We start from the raw sequence: 20,282 nt of genomic DNA, 5'->3' as shown, positions 1-20,282 counted from the left end.
CTCTCCCAAAAGGTGTGTACAGCAAGGATGATTATGGTAAAGCAAAAAAGCAAAGACTCAAATCGTACAAGACACTCCAAGCAAAACACATATCATGTGGTGAATAAAAATATAGCCTCAAATAAAGTTACCGATAGACGAAGACGAAAGAGGGGATGCCTTCCGGGGCATCCCCAAGCTTAGGCTTTTGGTTGTCCTTGAATTTTACCTTGGGGTGCCTTGGGCATCCCCAAGCTTAGGCTCTTGCAACTCCTTGTTCCAAAATCCATCAAATCTTTACCCCAAAGCTTGAAAACTTCACAATACAAAACTTAACAGAAAATCTCATGAGCTCCGTTAGTATAAGAAAGCAAACCACCACTTTAATGTACTATAATTAACTCATTATTTATTTATATTGGTGTTAAACCTACTGTATTCCAACTTCTCTATGGTTCATACCCCCCGATACTAGCTATAGATTCATCAAAATAAGCAAACAACACACGAAAAACAGAATCTGTCAAAACAGAACAATCTGTATCAATCTGGAGTTTCGAAAACTTCTGTAGCTCCAAAAATTCTGAGAAATTAGGATGGCCTAAATAATTTTTATATTGATCTACTGCAGTTGGAAGTGGTATTTTATCGCTCTCTGGTAAAAATGAAAATTATTTTCGTGAGCGCATACTTTCTATTTTTTCAGCAAGATCAAACAACAATCACCCAAGAAGATCCTAAAGGCTTTACTAGGCACAAACACTAATCAAAATATAAAAACACAATCATAATAGAGGGTACATAAATTATTTATTACTAAACGGGAAAAAAAAGTAAAGAACAAAAATAAAATTGGATTGCCTCCCAACAAGCGCTATCATTTAACGCCCCTAGCTAGGCATAAAAGCAAGAATAGATCTAGGTATTGTCATCTTTGGTATGCAATCCATAAGTGGCTCTCATAATTGATTCATAAGGCAATTTAATTTTCCTTCCAGGAAAGTTTTCCATGCCTTTCCTTAACGGAAATTTGAATCTAATATTTACTTCTTTCATGTCAATAATTGCACCAATCGTTCTAAGGAAAGGTCTGCCAAGAATAATAGGACATGTAGGATTGCAATCTATATCAAGAACGATAAAATCTACGGGCACATAATTCCTATTTGCAACAATAAGAACATCATTAATCCTTCCCATAGGTCTCTTAATGGTGGAATCCGCAAGGTGCAAATTTAAAGAACAATCATCAAATTCACGGAAACCTAACACATCACACAAAGTTTTTGGAATCATAGAAACACTAGCACCCAAATCACACAAAGCATAGCATTCATAATCTTTAATCTTAATTTTAATAGTAGGTTCCCACTCATCATAAAGTTTTCTAGGAATAGAAACTTCCAGCTCAAGCTTTCTTCATAGGATTGCATTAAAGCATCAACGGTATGTGTAGCAAAAGCTTTATTTTGATCGTAAGCATGAGGAGAATTTAACACGGATTGCAACAAGGACATACAATCTATCAAAGAACAATTATCATAATTAAATTCCTTGAAATCCAAAATAGTGGGTTCTTTGCTATGTAAAGTTTTGGCCTCTTCAATCCCACTTTTATTAATTTTAGCATCACGATCTAAAAACTCCGAATCATTGGGATGCCTTTTAACTAAAGTTGACTCATCTCTAGTCCCATCTTTATCAATATTCATAATGGAAAGCAAATATTTAATAGGAGACACATCAACCACTTTTAGATCTTCATCATTATTATCATGAAAACTAGAAGAACACGCTTTCACAAAGCAATCTTTTTTGGCACGCATCCTAGCGGTTCTTTCCTTGCACTCATCAATGGAAATTCTCATGGCGTTGAGAGACTCATTGATGTCATGCTTAGGTGGAATAATGTAAGTTTCAAAGAATCAACATCAAGAGAAATTCTATCCACGTTTCTAGCCAACTCATCAATCTTAAGCAATTTTTCTTCAACCAAAGCATTGAAATTCTTTTGTGAACTCATAAATTCTTTAACACTAGTCTCAAAATCAGAGAGTATCTTATTAAAATTTCCATAAGAGTTGTTGCAGGAATTACCATAATTATTAGAGGAATTATTAGGAAACGGCCTAGAATTAAAGTTTCATCTATACGCGTTGTTACCAAAATTGTTCCTACCAACAAAATTCGCATCCATAGATTCATTATTATTCTCAATCAAAGTGGACAAAGGCATATCATTAGGATCAGAAGAAACACTCTTATTAGCAAACAATTTCATAAGTTCATCCATCTTTCCACTAAAAACATTAATCTCTTCAATCTCATGAACTTTTTTACTAGTGGATCTTTCGGTGTGCCATTGAGAATAATTAACCATAATATTATCTAGGAGTTTAGTAGCTTCTCCTAAAGTAATTTCCATAAAAGTGCCTCTCGTGGCCGAATCTAAAAGATTTCTAGAAGCAAAATTTAATCTGGCATAAAATTTTTGTATAATCATTCATAAATTCAAACCATGGGTAGGGAAATTACATATCATTAATTTCATCCTCTCCCAAGCTTGTGCAGCATGCTCATGATCAAGTTGCTTAAAAATCATAATATCGTTTCTAAGAGAGGTGATCTTAGCGGGAGGAAAATACTTAGAGATAAAATCATCTTTGCACTTATTCCATGAATCAATACTATTTTTAGGCAAAGAAGAGAACCAAGTTTTAACACGGTCTCTAAGAGAAAACGGAAATAGCTTCAATTTAACAATATTATTATCCACATCTTTCTTCTTTTGCATATCGCACAAATCAACAAAGTTGTTTAGATGGGTAGCGGCATCTTTACTAGGAAGGCCAGAAAATTGATCTTTCATGACAAGATTCAACAAAGCAGCATTAATTTCACAAGATTCAGCATCGATAATAGGAGCAATCAGAGTGCTAATAAAATAATTGTTGTTGGTATTAGGAAAGTCACATAATTTAGTATTATCTTGAGCCATCGTGACAAACAATCAATCCAACACACAATCAGACGAGAAGCAAGCGAAAGAAGGTGAACGAAAAAGGGGCGAGTAAAACGGCAAAGGTGAAGTGGGGGAGAGGAAAATGAGAGGCGAATGGCAAATAATGTAATGCGAGGGAGAAGAGTTTATGATGGGTACTTGGTATGTCTTGACTTGAGCGTAGATCTCCCCGGCAATGGCGCCAGAAATCCTTCTTGCTACCTCTTGAGCATGCGTTGTTTTTCCCTTGAAGAGGAAAGGGTGATGCAACAAAGTAGCGTAAGTATTTCCCTCAGTTTTTGAGAACCAATGTATCAATCCAGTAGGAGATAACACGCAAGTCACCTAGTACCTGCACAAACAATCAAGAACCTCGCAACCAACGTGATAAAGGGGTTGTCAATCCCTTCACGGTCACTTGCGAAAGTGAGATCTGATAAAGATAATAAGATAAATATTTTTGGTATTTTTGTTGTATAGATTGGAAAGTAAAGATTGCAAAATAGTAAACGAGATGCCATGTAAATAAAAAGAGATGCAATATTATAAAAAAGAGACCTGGGGGCCATAGGTTTCACTAGTGGCTTCTCTCATGATAGCATGTATTACGGTGGGTGAACAAATTACTGCCGAGCAATTGATAGAAGAGCGCATAGTTATGAGAATACCTAGGCAATGATTATGAAATATAGGCATCACATCCGTGTTAAGTAGACCGAAACGATTCTGCATCTACTACTATTACTCCACACATCGACCGCTATCCAACATGTATCTAGAGTATTAAGTTCATAAGAACAGAGTAACACTTTAAGCAAGATGACATGATGTAGAGGGATAAACTCAGGCAATATGATATAAACCCCATCTTTTTATCCTCGATGGCAACAATACAATACGTGCCTTGCTGCCCCTACTGTCACTCGAAAAGGACACCGCAAGATTGAACCCAAAGCTAAGCACTTCTCTGCAAGAAAAATCAATCTAGTAGGCCAAAATAAACCGATAATTTGAAGAGACTTGCAAAGATATCAAATCATGCATATAAGAATTCAGAGAAGAACCAAATATTATTCATAGATAAACTTGATCATAAATCCACAATCCATCGGATCTCGGCAAACACACCGCAAAAAGTATTACATTGAATAGATCTCCAAGAACATCGAGGAGAACTTTGTATTGAGAACCAAAGAGAGAGAAGAAGCCATCTAGCTAATAACTATGGACCCAAAGGTCTATGGTAAACTACTCACACATCATCAGAGAGGCTATGGTGTTGATGTAGAAGCCCTTCGTGATCGAATCCCCCTCCGGCAGATCGCCGGAAAAGGCCCGAGATGGGATCTCACAGGTACAGAAAGTTGCGGCGGTGGAAAAGTGGTTTCATGGATCCCCCTGATGTTTTTAGGGTATAAAAGTATATATAGGCGAAAGAAGTACGTCGGTGGAGCTTTGTGGGTCCCAAGAGGGTGGGGGTGCGCCTACCCCCCCGGGCGCGCCCTCCTATCTTGTGGCCGCCTCGCGGACTTCTAGACTTCCACTCCAAGTCTCCTGGTTTGCGTTTGTTCCAAGAAAGATCGTCGCGAAGGTTTCGTTCCGTTTGGATTCCGTTTGATATTTCTTTTCTATGAAACACTAAAATAGGCTAAAAACAGAAACTGGCATTGGGCCTCCGGTTAATAGGTTAGTCCCAAAAATAATATAAAAGAGCATATTAAAGCCCATTAAACATCCAAAACAGATAATATAATAGCATGGAACAATAAAAAATTATAGATACATTGGAGACGTATCGGTATGTCATATAATTAATATATGACCCACCTCTTTCTCTCACAAAACTTGTTGGGTCTTGTGTTACAGCCGATTGTAAGCTTGGAGCCCGCTTATCTTCTCCCTCATCTCTTCTCTCCTTCAACTAGGCACAAATCTGATGTGGCATCCCTTATAGCCCGCCTACAGCGATCTATTGTACTTGCTCTTTGTGTTGTGAAGTATCTAAAAGAACCTCATTTAATGTCTCTTATGAGATGTCTTGGATTTGGTGCTAAGATCTATATCTAGATTAGGCCTCTTCGAAAGCACATGTGCTTAGATGTGAGCATGGCTAATAGTATCGCTATATGATGTTGCAATGTCATTTATACTCATCGCTTATAGTCGCTCATACAATAAGACATCTTCCAATGAACAGGTGCTAAGATGGGGGGTTAGGTGTATTGAAAAGTTTAGCAATCAAAGTCCTCAATGCATAGGTGCTTAGTTTGTTTGTGCTAAACTTCCTTCATTTAATTTTTAAACAACTAAACTCTTCCATGCATTGGGCAAATTTCTTTCATTGAAGTATTTTGCATAGGTCTACCCGCTTGGCATTGGTTTTTTCTTGGGTCACCAAACGCCTCTCTCTCCTCTTAACTACCTTGTCATATCAGACTTTCTGCCTATGTGGCATGCTTAGCACCTGTACACCATGGAGCATTGGGAAGGACCCAAGGTTCTCTCTATCTCTTTATTCATATTTATTGTATCTGCCTATAGGAGCACACATATAGACAAACTCTTGCATGAGAGCCCACTTCTTTAAATTTTTCATGTCTCTCTACTCCACATAGAAAAAATGCAATATAAGCGGGCTATAAGCCTGCTATTGTATTTGCTCTGAGGTACTAAGTGCATTAAAGAGTTTAGCAACTAAAGTCCCTAATGCACACGTGCTTAACTTCTATATCTAGATTATGCCTCTTCCAATGATTAAGATAGTACTACCTCCGTATGATTGCTCTCTCTTTCATCATTAAATAGAGCGCCACTTCAATTTTTAACTATGAAACTGATGCAAAAGCTTTTAAATTTGTTGGTCCATTTCTAGTACATTAAACATGGAGCAGTTTCGTTAGAAGCATAAACTTGAAAGATATGTACAAAGCAAACAAGTGACAAGCCACTTCGTTGGCTTGAGTATTACAATTCTTTTAACACGGTGCATGAATGCACGCACGCACACCCAATCCCTATAAGCATCTCCGAGAGACTGGACCGACACATCATATTGAGATTAACGAAGTCACCACAGACGTCTTCGTAGTCGCCAGGAACGTCTCCTCCCACTAAAACCACATCGTTGGAGGCCTAAAATAAATCCAGGATAATGCAATCACCGGTTGGTTCGCTTAAGTAATTCTTGTGGACCGGGAATACCACTGACCTCCTAGCCATCCAACCACAGGTTGGTTCGCTTGATTAATTCAACTTGAAGTTCAGGCCCATGTGCAATCCCCTTAAGTGAATGGATGGTTAGAACAGAAGTGACCTTGAATGGCCATTTCTATGCATGTTGAAATCAAAATGGTCAAAAAAGAATCATCTTGAATGATTCTCCAGACTTGAGATTATTCTCCATCTTAAATAGTTGGACTTGTGTGTTTTGCTAATGCCTCGTGGTAATAGTTTAGTTAGGCATTTGATCTTGTTTTATTCTATAATATGCATATAAAATTATTGTGTAGAAGCAATAACACCTTAATTACCTCAATACTATAGGACATTGATGTCTACTACGCAACTTTATTCTTGTAGACTCGTGTTGGGCCTCCAAACGCAGAGTTTTGTAGGACAGTAGCAATTCTCCCTCAAGTGGGTGACCTAAGGTTTATCAGTCCATGGGAGGCGTAGAATGAAGGTGGTCTCTCTCAAACAACCCTGCAACCAAATACAAGAAATCTCTTGTGTCCCCAACACACCTAATGCAATAGCAAATTGTATAGGTGCACTAGTTCGGCGAAGAGATGGTTATAAAAGTGTAATATGGATGGTAGAAATATATTTTTATAATCTGAATAAATAAAAACAGTAAGGTAGCAAATAGTAAACAGGCACAAAAAGGTATTGCAATGCTTGAAAATGAGGCCTAGGGTCCGTACTTTCGCTAGTGCAATCTCTCAACAATGCTAATATAATTGGATCATATAACCATCCCTCAACGTGCGATGAAGAATCACTCCAAAGTTCACATCTAGCGGCGAACATAAGAAGAAATCATTTGTAGGGTACGAAACCACCTCGAAGCTATTCTTTCCGATCGATCTATTCAAGAGTTCGTACTAGAATAACACCAAATAATTTCATATTCATAATACTCAATCCAACACAAAGAATCTCAAAGAGTGCCCCAAGATTTCTACCGGAGAAACGAAGACAAGAATGTGCACCAACCCCTATGCGTAGATTACCCCAATGTCACCTTGGGAATCCACGAGTTGAGTGTCAAAACATATATCAAGTGAATCAATAAAATACCCCATTGTCACCACGGGTATCCACATGCAAGACATATATCAAGTGCTCTCAAATCCATAAAAGTATTCAATCCGATAAAACAAAATCTCAAAGGGAAAACTCAATTGATCACAACAAGATAGAGAGGAAGAAACACCATATGATCCGACTATATTAACAAAGCCCGCGGTACATCAAGATCGTGACATCTCAAGAACACGAGAGAGAAAGGGAGATTAAACACATAGCTATTGGTACAAACCCTCAGCCCTGAGGGTGGACTACTCCCTCCTCATCGTGGTGGCCGTCGGGATGATGAAGATGGCCACTGGTGATGATTTCCCCCTCCGGCAGGGTACCAGAATGGGGTCTAGATTGATTTCTTGTGGTTATAGAGCCTTGCGGTGGCAGAACTTCTGATCTAGGGTTACCCCCGAGGGTTTTGGAATATTTGGGAATTTATAGGGCGAAGAGGGGGTGCGGGAGGCCACCGAGGTGGGCACAACCCACCTGGGCATGCCTGGGCCCCCAGGCGTGCCCTGGTGGGTTGTGCCCCCCTCGCGGCACCCCCAGGTGCTGCTCTGGCCCACTGGATGTCTTCTGGTCCATAAAAAATCCACAAAAAGTTTCGCGGTGTTTGGACTCCGTTTGATATTGATTTACTGCGATGTAAAAAACAAGCAAAAAACAGCAACCGGCACTGGGCACTGGGTCAATAGGTTAGTCCCAAAAAAGATATAAAGTTGCTATAAAATGATTATAAAACATTCAAAAATGATAATAAAACAACATGAATACTTCATAAATTATAGATACGCCGGAGACGTATCAGACATGCAGATGCAAGGGTGACTGCTTAAGTTTATGTTTATTGTGTGTTTTAAAATTTTCTAATTTTATTTTGCAACTGGTGCATCATGTTAAAACTTGTGCACCTGACTTGGTGGAAGCACAATCTTAGCATCATATTTTAAAAGAGAGGCAAATACACCAGTGATACATTTTTTTGACAGTGAAACTAGTGATACATTAAGTTGCACATGATGACTAATTTGATGTTTAAACTTGTAAAATACATAAAACAAGTGCTCAAACTTGTCTCCTGATGCAAATACGGTGCAACTTCCGTATGTAGCTATCTAAGGCGCATGTGTGGTGTGCCAATGTACCTGGCCCACGTGAACCAACCTATGCTTGGATGGTTAGAGGGACTGTGGTATTCTCAGTCCACCAGGATTCAAATCCTGGTGCTCGCATTTATTTTTGGATTTATTTCAAGATTTCCGGCGATGCACATTCAATGGGAGGAGACGTTCCCGTCGACGACGAGGTGCCTATGATGACTTCGTAAATTTCAAGATAATATGCCGGCTCAGTCTTTCGAAGGTGCTCATAAGGATAGGGTGTGCGTGTGTGCGTTCATAGGGGTGAGTGTATGCGTGTGTATATGAGCGCTTGTGTCAGTACTGATGTTAAAAAAATGTACCTGGCCCACTATCAATGGCTGGAGAGTCACATTTGGCGAAACCCCTCTAAATTAATGTCGAAATCTGGTAAAAATTCCCCTAAATTAATGCCGAAATCTGGTAAAAATCCCCCTAAATTAATGCCGAAATCTGGTAAAAATCCAACAAAAATGTCACTGTGCATCTGTATGATCGCGGGGTCCCACAAATCAGTGAACAATACACAGAATAACTGATGTGGAAAACATATGCCCCATGGAGTCGAACGGTGAAATCCTGCCAAAACGGCAGCCAAGGTAACCACAACAAACGATGAATTGTGATATCCACAAAGCATAACTCCACTTAGGCATCTTCAATGGTTGTAAGATAGTTATTGATAGACTTTGCTACATAGGATTTTTGATGATGTGACATACAATAAATGAGGAAAGAGAGGAAGGTTGTATGTACATGAACCAACACCTCTTGCACAAATTTCAATGTAGAATGAGAGAGCACCTTATCTATTATCTCGCATCCTATTGGGCAAACTAGATACAACACATTGGAGTTGTTGTATGTTAAGATGTTGGTTGATGACATGACATATTTTACCAACAAACTAATATATAAACTATTGAAGATGTCCTTAATAGCCTGTAGCCGAACACACGTGTGCAAGGTAAATGGCGCGCAGTCAGTGCAGCCCATTTTCGATGTTTTAGTTTAATTTCCCTTTAGAAATTCATAAAAAATATGTAAATAAGAAACAAAATAAAATAATAAAGTTAAAATATTCGAGTGTTCTAATCAATATACTCCCTCTGTAAATACTTTAGTGATTTAAAAAATCTTAGTATATTTCTTTACAAAGGGAGTACATACAAATAAAAAACTTACTTTTTTTAAGAAATGCCATGATGGCTAGTTTTATTAATTTAGAATATTGTATATCCTTAGCAAGCAAGTAAGCAACTAGGGTCTAGGGGGCTCATCGTCCCAAGGACAGGATAAATTATTATGAAAAGCAAGGCCTCATTTGGTTTGGGTGAAACTAAAATGTAGGAATTAGGAGTAGTATAAGAATTTGACAGGATGACACTTGCCATTCTAAGGAATTGTCTTGCCTCTTTTGTACGCACAAAATGAATTTTGAGTAGATGTGTATATTCCTCCAAAAACATAGGAAATGAATAGTATTTCTACAAAATTCTCGTACGCGTTTCCTACAAACCAAATGCATCTATACGAAAATTTCCTACAAAATCTTTGTTTCTATATTTTTTCCATAAAAATCCTCCAAACTGAATGAGGCCTAAAACGAGCTAGCTCATGGGCCACTCCATTGGTTTATCTGGGTACATGCTTGAATTCCACCGTGCCAATTTGTAGTGCTGTATCGTCCACACAATACGCATAAACAGCCGAGTCCCACCTTGCATGTGTCCTTTGCAAAAGAAAAGAAAAAAACAATCTTTACTAAATAACTCCTTTACACTGCATTTCATGGGGAATTTTGCATTCACTACTTTTGCAAAGAATCATAAGGATTTTCTATGATACAATCCAACAAATGAAATTACTGCAGGATTCGAACATACATGACATAACAATATTTTGTTCTTTCTATTCCTGTGTTCTGGAGAATCCTATGAATCAAAGAGACCCTAATATAGCACAGCTATACATGCAAATCAATTTCGAGTGGCCCGGTGCCTCTAGAATAGAAAGTGAGGTAAACATAAACAACAATATTGATATATAAAGTCTTAAGTCTCTCGAAAAGAAAAGGAGAACATGACGTGGGTGGATTTTTGCGGGTAACAGCTTATCATTCACATCATTCAGCAGGATGTTCTTAAGCAGCCACAAGAATTTGTTCCAGGCTGTAATATACTTCCCATGGTAAGTATGAGAGTACTCAAGGATCCTTCATTTCTGCTTTGTAGTACAACTGAATGGACCAGGAGACTGAAAAAAGAGAGCTTATGTTTCTGCTTTACAACCCAAAAATGAGACAAAGGATCAAATGACTACGTATTCTCTTGTCAACAACTGATTCTAGGTTAATGTGTAGGAATTAGCCACCATCCTCCGCTCAAGAGAACATGAATTGAATGCTCTGGTATTATTGATCATTGAGATTCTTTGATTCTACCCCAGCATCAGATGAATTAAGCTCCTCTCTGGCAAAATCATCATTCATATTTCGTCGTCCCACCCTACAATGTTTGCAGTGGCCTCATTGACCATCTTCACAAGGGTGGCCTGAAAAAAAAATGTAATTTCAGATCAGAAAACAACCATAGGAAGGGATTTTACATTTTATCACGAAACGCTAATTTAAATTGTAACGGATCCAGCTGTACTAAGCTCTAGCGCATGTCAAACTGAAAGAAGAAGAAAGATACTGATAAAGAACAAAGTCGTCCAACGTAAATTTCTGCAGGCTGTCTAGCTTTTGCATCAACTTTTTTGTCTATTGCCGAATGAATTTTCCATTAACAATAGCAGCAAATCCAGAAGAATTGTGAGAATTTCAATAGCGTAACACCCTAGTTGGATAGCGAGAAGCAAAGGTTCAGAAGTTTTATGACCGACCCGTAATTGTTTTTTTTATCAGATTGACGTATAGATCACAATAAATAATCCATTGACACGGCCAATTCAAAAATTGCATATATTATATGATAGTGCACATGAGATATCATGGTACCACATGCCACTTATAACATCTTTGCTGGAATCACAGCCTGTAGCAGAAACTTGCATAAGGACGCTACTGCGCCACCAACTGATGCAAAATGCATATATGCCAGGTTCATGTTGAAGTACGTACATCTATGTGCCAGTAGTAAGTGGCAAAACTCGTCTTGAGAACAATGGCATGAGACTGATATTCACAAAGCTCTCATAGCACAATACAAGTGCATTAACTCATGCTTCATTGGAAGAAACTAATGGAGAATCCCTCCTACTAATGAGTGGCTAAGAACTAAGCGAATCCCTTCTACTAATGAGTGGCTAAGAACTGAGCGCAGCTCAGTTGGCTAGCGGCTTCTGTGCTTGAATATACACTTCAACACAGCCCACCTGGATTCGAAACATGCCACAGGTGCTAGTGCCCCATCAGTAACGTTTTCTTTTTTACTGGGTGGCTCAAAAGATACAAAAACTAATACCAATGCATCATTCGCAAGTTGGCTACATGCATGTCCTGGCTCATGGAGTAAAACTTTGTATATTGGGTTACAAGCTAATATGGTATGGAATTCCCACTGAATCTTTGGAGAAGATGATGTGTCCAGCCGTCCAGGCTTATTTGACAATAGTCTTCTGAATACATGCATTAGTTCCTTCACTCTGTTATAGACCTGGCTGGGTTTGGGTCAAAATGTAGGACAGTCGCCCTTGATCTGGTCATGCCATCTGCCAAGGCTATGAGATATGATTAAAAAAATGACCAGGAACTTGTGTACACAAACGTAAGCTTAACCAGATAAGTCCTAAAAATAGATTGACAACCAAATTATGACATTCTTTAAGCCATAATCAACAAAGTTTTGCAGCTCAATCTTCTTCATCTCCCGATCCATGCTGCCGGTGATGATTCCCCCAATTGCTCAATACGCCGACGATACTCTTCTCATTATCCAAGCTTGCCCTTGTCAGCTCCTTTGCCTCAAAAGGTCTTTTAGAGCTTTTGTCAATCCACTGGCCTTCTTCAGGTTCAACTTCCATAAATCCAGCATTCACCCCATCAACATGCCTGAGGACAAAATGGCTAATTTAGCCGATCTGTTTGGCTGCAAAATTGAGTCAATTCGTTTTACCTACCTAGGACTCCCTCTTGGTATCACTAGACCGAAAATTAGGGATTATGCCCCCTTCATCAATCATATCGACAGAAGATTAGCTTCCAGCTTGTCATTCATGTCTCTCTTAGTGGCCAAAGCTGTGATAACCGCTCCTCCAACCTTTTACACGGGTACCTCAGACGTCCCTGATGGTGTCAAAGACATTGTTGATATATCTAGAAGAATTTGTGTCTGCGGTAAATCTGAATTCTCCAATAGACCTAAGGCTTTGGCAGCCTGGTCTAGTGTTTACCGCCGCAAATGCAATGGGTTTCTTGGTATTATCAACCTCTCTGCTCAGAATGAAGCTCTGTTGATGAAACATCTCTTTAAATTCTATAACAAGGACGACATCCCCTGGGTCAATCCCATCTGGAATTACTACACCAATATCCCTCCTCATGCATCTAGGCCCATGGGATCCTTCTGGTGGCATGATGTCTTCAAAATTTATCACAAATTCAGACAGCAGGCTCTTGCTCTATTGCAAGAGATATTGCTCTCATCTGGAGCGGCAACTGATCTGATCACCTTTTGAGGAGAAGATTTCCCAGGCTTCATTCCTTTACCCTTGATAACCTTATATTGGTCCATGACGTGCTTGCTGTCCAATACCCTTTTAGATCTTTTTCATTTTCCTCTGTCCAGCTAGGCTTTTGATGAATTCCATGAATTCAGGCAATATCTGTCCAGCCTGCATCTTTCCCTGATGTTGCTGATTCTTGGTCCTTCTTACTGGGGTCAAAATTCTCTTGTAAAATATATAGCACCTATTTTCAGCACATTCAGGTCCTTTTACTTCTTGACTCTAGAAATCCAAGTGCCGTAACGTGTTCACCCCCCCCCCCCCCCCCCCACACACACACACACCCCAACCCCCCCTGGAGGCTCCAGTTGTGCTCTCTGCCGATCTGATGCTCTGGAAACACGCGAGTACCTCTTCTGGCTCTGTAGCTTCAGCTCTAACTGTTGGCATACTCTTGATATTCACTTTGATCTTCCCTGCCATCCATGTAGGAAATGGTCTCCCAGGTGAAGTACAAGATCAACAAGCCTTTCTTCTTTGAAGTCCTGGCAGTTGTGGCATAGAATATTTGGAAGCAAAGAGCCGCAAGAAGTCTTTGACAACATTACTCATAGTAGGGGCTCTTGGTTGTTTAATTTCAAGAGGGATCGTTGCCATCTTTCTCACAGAACGAAGGAGGAGCTTGCCACCTCTCTCAGGTCTTCGCTGGGCCATCTAAAGGCTAATTCTGTGCCAAGCCTGTCTATGTGTGTTCTTCTGAATAGCCCCCTCCCCTCACCCCCTTCCAGCCTTGTACATATCCTCTCTTGTATATATTATTCTTATTAGCTTTACTGTCGGGGCCTCCCCTACAATTTCCCCTTTTTTAAAGGTATACTACAGTAATCGCCTCGCCATGACTCACTATCACCAGCCCCACACCCATTACAAAATATATACAATCAGTTATATACAAGGATCAAGATCACGCGAGCAAACATCAATATTCGCAGCAGGAAGAGTCAATAAGATTCCTTCTTATTCGGTTGTTTTTGCTATGTCTATTAACATAGAACCCACTTACCCACGACAAGTTCAATTTACAGGAGATAAAGAAGTAGGCTAAACATGGATACACTATTGTGAATGCCAGAAAGATAAGATTTTACACTTTGACGCAAGGCAATTCAGAAATTTCAGAAACGTGAAGTCACCAGTTTTAGAAGGAAATGGCATTTCGTTGTACTGAAAAAAAAAATGCAAAACAGTATGTGCATACCACACTTTCAGGAACTCCTGGAGGGGGTAATGAAAGATTTCTCGGTGGTGGTGAGCGAAGATAAGATCTCTTATCAAAACGCCATTCCCCGATCTTACCATAAGTCAGCTCACCCTACATTTTTACAAGATAATCATAAACAAGCTATCATGAGAAGCTTATAAAGTTACAATTTTGTTGCAGTAATAGAGAAATACTACCTCTGAACTGCAAAAACGTCTTTTATTTAGTTATGAAAGTAGTAGATTTTACAGAACAATGGCAGGCATCTTCAAGATGTTGACAGATGTTTAAGGTTAAACAGCAGTCACCTTTAATGAATAGTCACATCCGTAAGTATAATGGATGATGAATGTGTTGTCTGATTTCGCGTCCCATGGAGGCTGCAATGAGAATTAATCACATATTTGATGATATGAGCTGCCACAAACAAACAACGGAATAATCTATCAAGTGGCAGAATTACTATGCACCTGAATCATGAAATCTTTTTGGAGGCTGTGGTGCACACCATGCAATGCACTTGCAACAGCATATGCATACCTATAAATATGATAGAAAGGAGCTCCAAATAAGTCTCGCGCATGTTAAGTCAATAGGTAAAAGTATATAGAACTGTACTGACATTTCCAAGACCCATCCAAAAGCTTTGTCTGTCTCCACATCCTCTTTCATTTTTAGCGAAACATTCATCCAGGTTGGAGCAATCTTCTCAAGCTGGGCCTTAGATATTTTGAGGACATCCAAAATAGGATAAAATTGTCATGACAGGTGAGTGTACTGAAATAGTACTTACTAAAAGCCCTGTTCAAGAATTCATCCGATTAACTAGTTAACTTGCCGATTAATCCCTACTCATAGGGTCCGCGAGTAGCCGATTACCCGATAAATCGTCCGATTAATTGATTAAATGGCCGATTAACTTGCCGATTAGCCTATTAATCCCCTATCACCAGCCGACCGAGCAGATACCAGTTAACGATTTCCTCAACAATGACTAAAAGAACAAAGTTTTGGCACATTATGCCATCTTGGCATCTAGTATAGCTGAACCAGTCATGGTAACAGAAGTATAAAGCTTAGCACAGCTAAGTATTCTACTACTAATCTTCTCACAAGAGAAGAGATGTACCTTCTGGATAATCACAGGGGAGTTGCCAATAGGATCAATATTTGAGACAGGACCTTTTTCTTCTGGAAAGAACTTCCTTAGTATCTTCTCATTGTCAGTTGGTTTGATGTAGAAAAAGGGAAATGCGGCAGGTTCTTCACCGTGAGCTAAGTTTGGCAAAGGCTTCACAAAGATATGATCTGGCTCAGCCATAAGTATATAACTGCAAATCGTTTTATTAGGAAACCAATGAACCTAAATGATCCAGTAAAGACAAACAAAGAACAAAAGGAAATATGCTTACTCCTCCTTGATGTTCGCCTTCTGCAACCATTGGACAAATGCCCAGGGTCTATTGAGGACAATGTAACCCTGAACAAAACATCATATTAGCAAAAGCTTCAACTCCACAAATGGTAACAAAATGGAATATCCAAAACCTCACCCTGTCAGCGCCTTCAGGGAGGGGGTCAACAACTAAGGTGGGTATCTCATCCATCAAACCGTCCGGCTTTCCAGAGTGAAGGATCCGCGTGAAGCCGCCCATATCCGAGCCAGGCCTGACTCTCATCTGCTTGTACCAGTAGTACATTATCCGCGACTGCCACTGGCTGTACAGCGCATCCGTCGCCGTAAGGGCGACGTGGAACCTCTTCGACGGGTCCGAACCAGACCCGAAGGCGACGGCACCGCCCTGATCGCCGCCGCCGAGCAATTTGCGTGGCCCGTCTCCGCTTCGGCTGTGGCCCACCATTGTCAGGAAGTTGTAGGTCGCGAAGAAGCAGCCGACCGAGATGAGGATGAGCAAGAAGGAAGAGGCCTTGCCGGCATTCTTCCTCCCGACGATCATCGTCGACGCTCCGATCCTACAAGGGGACAAGGGGGCGGGTTGCGCCTCGGGTCCCGTGGGATCACAGCAAAAGGTGAGCTCACCCAGTAAAGGGAGAGTCGGAGGCCAGGTGGTTCGGCGGCGCCGCGGACGATTGAGGGTTTAGGGGCTCCCGATTCGGCTCGTTCGTGCCGGGGAATCGGATTCGGTGGATCTGAGATCGCGGTCAACCCCCGACACCGCAGAGAGCGCCGGGAGTAGCAGGAGGTGACTACTCACTTCTACTCACGACGAAGGGGGGGAGTGACTCTTCGCCGGCCGCCTCCGCCCGGGATGGTTTCGGCGGCGGCCGCGAAGAGCGCCGACCTCTCTCCGGTAAGGACAAAGGAGTGGTGGTGTAGGCGTAGGGGAAGGAAGAAACGAGAGAAGCTCGTTACGGCGATGTGGTAGTAATAAACGCTGTAACGGGTAAGAGCGCATGTGTAACCAACAGTTATTGTTTTTTTCCTTTAAAATCAGGTGGATAAAATGTTCCATGGTACTTGGACAGTTTGTTTTTTTTTCTTTAAAAAGTTTTTTTACATAATAATAAACTAGAAAAAGTTCGTGTGTTGCAGCAGGTGAAACAAACTCTCGCACACCTCTAACAACCCATCCGTATTGCCACTTCTCTTCACTTCGTGAGTCATCCCATGTGAACTTGTAATGATGGTCAACACCAAATTTGGCCGCATCATTGTCATAGGCGCGGGAGGAGCGGCCACCGGTGGAGGCTCACCGAGATGGATGAGCAGAGGCGTGAGGCGGCATATGTGAGGTTTTGGGGAGGAGTGTTTCTCATAAGTTTGGCACATATGTCACAAATGTTTTTTAGCCCAAAATAGCACACATATTACTAATCTTGACGAATTTAGAACCGGTGCTTTTGGCAGCTTAAAAAATAAGTTGCTCCTTCTTTAGGTTTTTTTATAAGCCGCCCCTCTTATTCATTGGATCTTCTAAATTAGTTATGGAATAACTAATTTAAAAATTTCAACATAATTAGAGGGCGGCTTATTTTTTAAACTAAAGAACTAGCCTTATCCAAATTTAGTCTAGAAGAATTTTGTTTTTATTAGCCCACTAACACCGCATGTCATCAAAAAAAATTGTTAGCCTAGATGATTGATTTAATCCAACTTTTATTCAGAAGAGTTCTGTTTTTGTTAGCTCATCACATCGTGTGTCTTTATTCCTTATAGCATCTACGGCCGGGCGCCCAAACCTACCTCATACATCCGGGCAGATCACCCGGTCACTGGCCGGTCATGGAATTTTGACCGAGACGGGCGCCTCAAACGCCCGGACTGATCGGCGCCCCTTGAAAGCACACTTGCTTCCTTGGTGGTTTTGATAATTAATGTCATACATATTATTGGACTAACACTTTTATCTAGTACATTTCAAATAAGTTCAATAGTGGCATGGCAAGGACATGAAGATGTGGACCCCTTCAAAATCATAAGGACAAGAATTGGCATAGCTACAAGACTCTACCCTTTTCGTTAAGTGGTCCAAGATCACATTGAGTCCATAGAAAAAGTCAATACTATTAAAAGGGATGAGGTTTTGATCATGACTCAATTGCTAAAATGCTTAGTGATATTACTCCACGAATCCTCAAACACTTCTCCACATTTCATTTATCCAAACCCCTAAATGTCCATCTCGGTCCCACCGATATCTTCCCGTCCGTACCCACCGAGATGAGCCCATACACTGCTACATGTCAAATCCTAACTTTTCGGTACAACCGATATGAGTCTCGGTCTCACCGAGATGGCGTAACCAAGTTTCTATGATGAAGTTGCTTCATTTCGGAATTACCGAGATGAAACAATCGAAACTACTGAAACGAGGTCTTGCCCTAGCCATTGCACTTCGGTCACAACGAGGTGTACTGTTCATTCTCACCAAAACCTCCAACATTTGAATCTTTTGCACTAGTCGGTCTCACCGAGAATTCTATCCGGTGTCACCGAGTTGGGTTAAAGACTTGTAATGGTTGGATCTTGGGTGTGGGCTATATATACCCCTCCACACCCACTTATTCTCTAAGAGAGCCATCAGAACGAACCACAAATCTTACTACTCATTTTCTGAGAGAGAACCACCTACTCATGTGTTGAGATCAAGAGATTCCATTCCTACCATTTCAACCTTGATTTCTAGCCTTCCCCAAGTTGCTTTACATTCAATCCCCTTTCCACCAAAGCCAAATCTATGAGAGAGTGATCGAGTGTTGGGGAGTTTATCATTTGAAGCACAAGAGCAAGGAGTTCATCATCAACAACACTGTCTATTATCTTTTGGAGAGTGGTGTCTCCTAAATTGGTTAGGTGTCACTTGGGATCCTCCAAGATTGTGGAGTTGAACCAAGAAGTTCGTAAGGGCAAGTAGATCGCCTATTTCATGAAGATCTACTCGAGTGAGACTAGTCCTTTGTAGACGTAAGCTATGATGGTATAGGCAAGGTTGCTTCTTCGTGGACCCTTCGTTGGTGGAGCCCTCCGTGGACTCGCGCAACCGTTACCCTCCGTGGGTTGAAGTCTCCATCAACATGAGTGTATGATACTACCACCTATCGGAACCACGCCAAAAATCACCATGTCTTCATTGCGTTTGAATTTCCATCTCTACCCCTTACTTTCACACTATTGCATGCTTTACTATTTTCGCTGCCCTATGTTTAGAAATGCATGTGTAGGAAGTCTTGGTGATATCTTAACTAGTGCTAAAACCTGCCTAAATTACAAGAAAACCAAAAACCGCACCTTGGTTAGTTAAGAGTCCATTCACCCCCCCCTCTAAACCTATCTTCTCCGATCCTACACCCCTCAAATCAAGCCCAAATATGGGGCGGATATGGAGACCCTTGAGTATTCTACTTATGATTTGAAAGGGATAAGTCCTTCTATATGCACACATCGGATATATACGGAAGAAGGGGCTACACCGGTGCGCGAATATCAAAGGAAGCTAAATCCTAAAGCGAAAGAAGTCTAGGAAAAGGACTAATTTGTTTACTTGATGCGGGAATCATATTGACTATTTTTGTAAGTAAGTGGATAAGCCGAGTTCATTGTATTCATAAGGAAAGGTTTACTATGGTACCTGATAAAAACAATGAACTAATCCCCACCAGAACAATAGTTGGGTAAAGAATGTGCATTGATTTCAGGAGATTAAATAAGAATACGCGAAAGGACCATTATCCATTGCCCTTCATTGATCAAATGCTTGAAAGATTGGCAAATCACACTCATTTCTGTTACCCTGATGGATACTCTGGATTTTCAAAAATAGTCGTGCGTCCCAATGATCAAGAGAAACTACGTTCGCTTTCCCTTTCGGTATGTTTTCTTACCACCGCATGCCATTTGGAGTTTGCAATGCTACTGCTACTTTCCAAACATGCATGAATGCTATACTTGCTGATTTTGTGGAGGAAATTGTGGAAGTTTTCATGGACGATTTTTTTGTCTACAAAACTTCTTTTGATGATTGCCTTTACGGTCTTAACAAAGTTTTACCGTGGTGTGAGTACACTAACCTTGTTTTAAGTTGGGAGAAGTGTCACTTCATGGTAAATGAAGAAATTGTGTTGGGTCGCAAAATACCCAGAAAAGGTATTGAGCTAGATAGAGCAAAAAAAATTGCAATAGAAAAGTTCTCGTATCCATGAGACATAAATGGGGTGCAAGGTTTTCTTGGGCATGTGAGTTTCTATAGACGTTTCATTAAAAATTCTCTAGTATTTCAAAATATTTGACTTATATTTTGCAGAAGAGTGTTCTCTTTGAATTCAATGAGGAGTGCAAGATAGCCTTCAAAAAGCTAAAACAATGGTTGCTCATGGCACCTGTCATTACACCTCCCAATTGAGATCAACCCTTTGAGGTAGTATGTGAAACTGACACAACGCTGTAAGTGTTGTGTTGAGACACCATAGAAGT

At 40.4% G+C, this 20,282-nt stretch overlaps 1 protein-coding gene across 1 annotated transcript; it reads right to left on the bottom strand.

Annotated features, from left to right (window-relative positions):
- Nucleotides 1–10,559: 10,559 nt before the first annotated feature.
- On the bottom strand, nucleotides 10,560–16,738 carry LOC125529384 (hydroxyproline O-arabinosyltransferase NOD3). Its single transcript, XM_087524052.1, has 8 exons — nucleotides 15,904–16,738; nucleotides 15,763–15,830; nucleotides 15,480–15,681; nucleotides 14,973–15,070; nucleotides 14,821–14,890; nucleotides 14,659–14,730; nucleotides 14,348–14,461; nucleotides 10,560–10,974 (listed from the first exon to the last, which is right to left on the bottom strand). The coding sequence occupies exons 1-8, from the start codon at nucleotides 16,306–16,308 to the stop codon at nucleotides 10,909–10,911; spliced, it is 1,095 nt and encodes a 364-aa protein (XP_087380178.1). The 5' UTR covers nucleotides 16,309–16,738; the 3' UTR covers nucleotides 10,560–10,908.
- Nucleotides 16,739–20,282: the final 3,544 nt, after the last annotated feature.

This window comes from Triticum urartu, chromosome 1A (assembly GCF_056163025.1).
Source record: "Triticum urartu cultivar PI428250 chromosome 1A, HENAU_Tu73, whole genome shotgun sequence".
Taxonomy (NCBI): Eukaryota; Viridiplantae; Streptophyta; class Magnoliopsida; order Poales; family Poaceae; genus Triticum; species Triticum urartu.
The sequence above is the reverse complement of the archived record's forward strand: the minus strand, read 5'-3'. Positions and strand labels throughout refer to the sequence as shown.

What these genes read in the sequence shown, in the direction of transcription:
- LOC125529384 (XM_087524052.1), bottom strand. Translation starts at nt 16,308, where the DNA reads ATGATCGTCGGGAGGAAGAATGCCGGCAAGGCCTCTTCCTTCTTGCTC. An exon ending in TCCCTGAAGGCGCTGACAGG is followed by an intron (nt 15,831 to 15,903) that starts GTGAGGTTTTGG and finishes TGTTTTGTTCAG; the next exon opens with GGTTACATTGTCCTCAATAG. An exon ending in AAAAAGATTTCATGATTCAG is followed by an intron (nt 14,731 to 14,820) that starts GTGCATAGTAAT and finishes TTCTCATTGCAG; the next exon opens with CCTCCATGGGACGCGAAATC.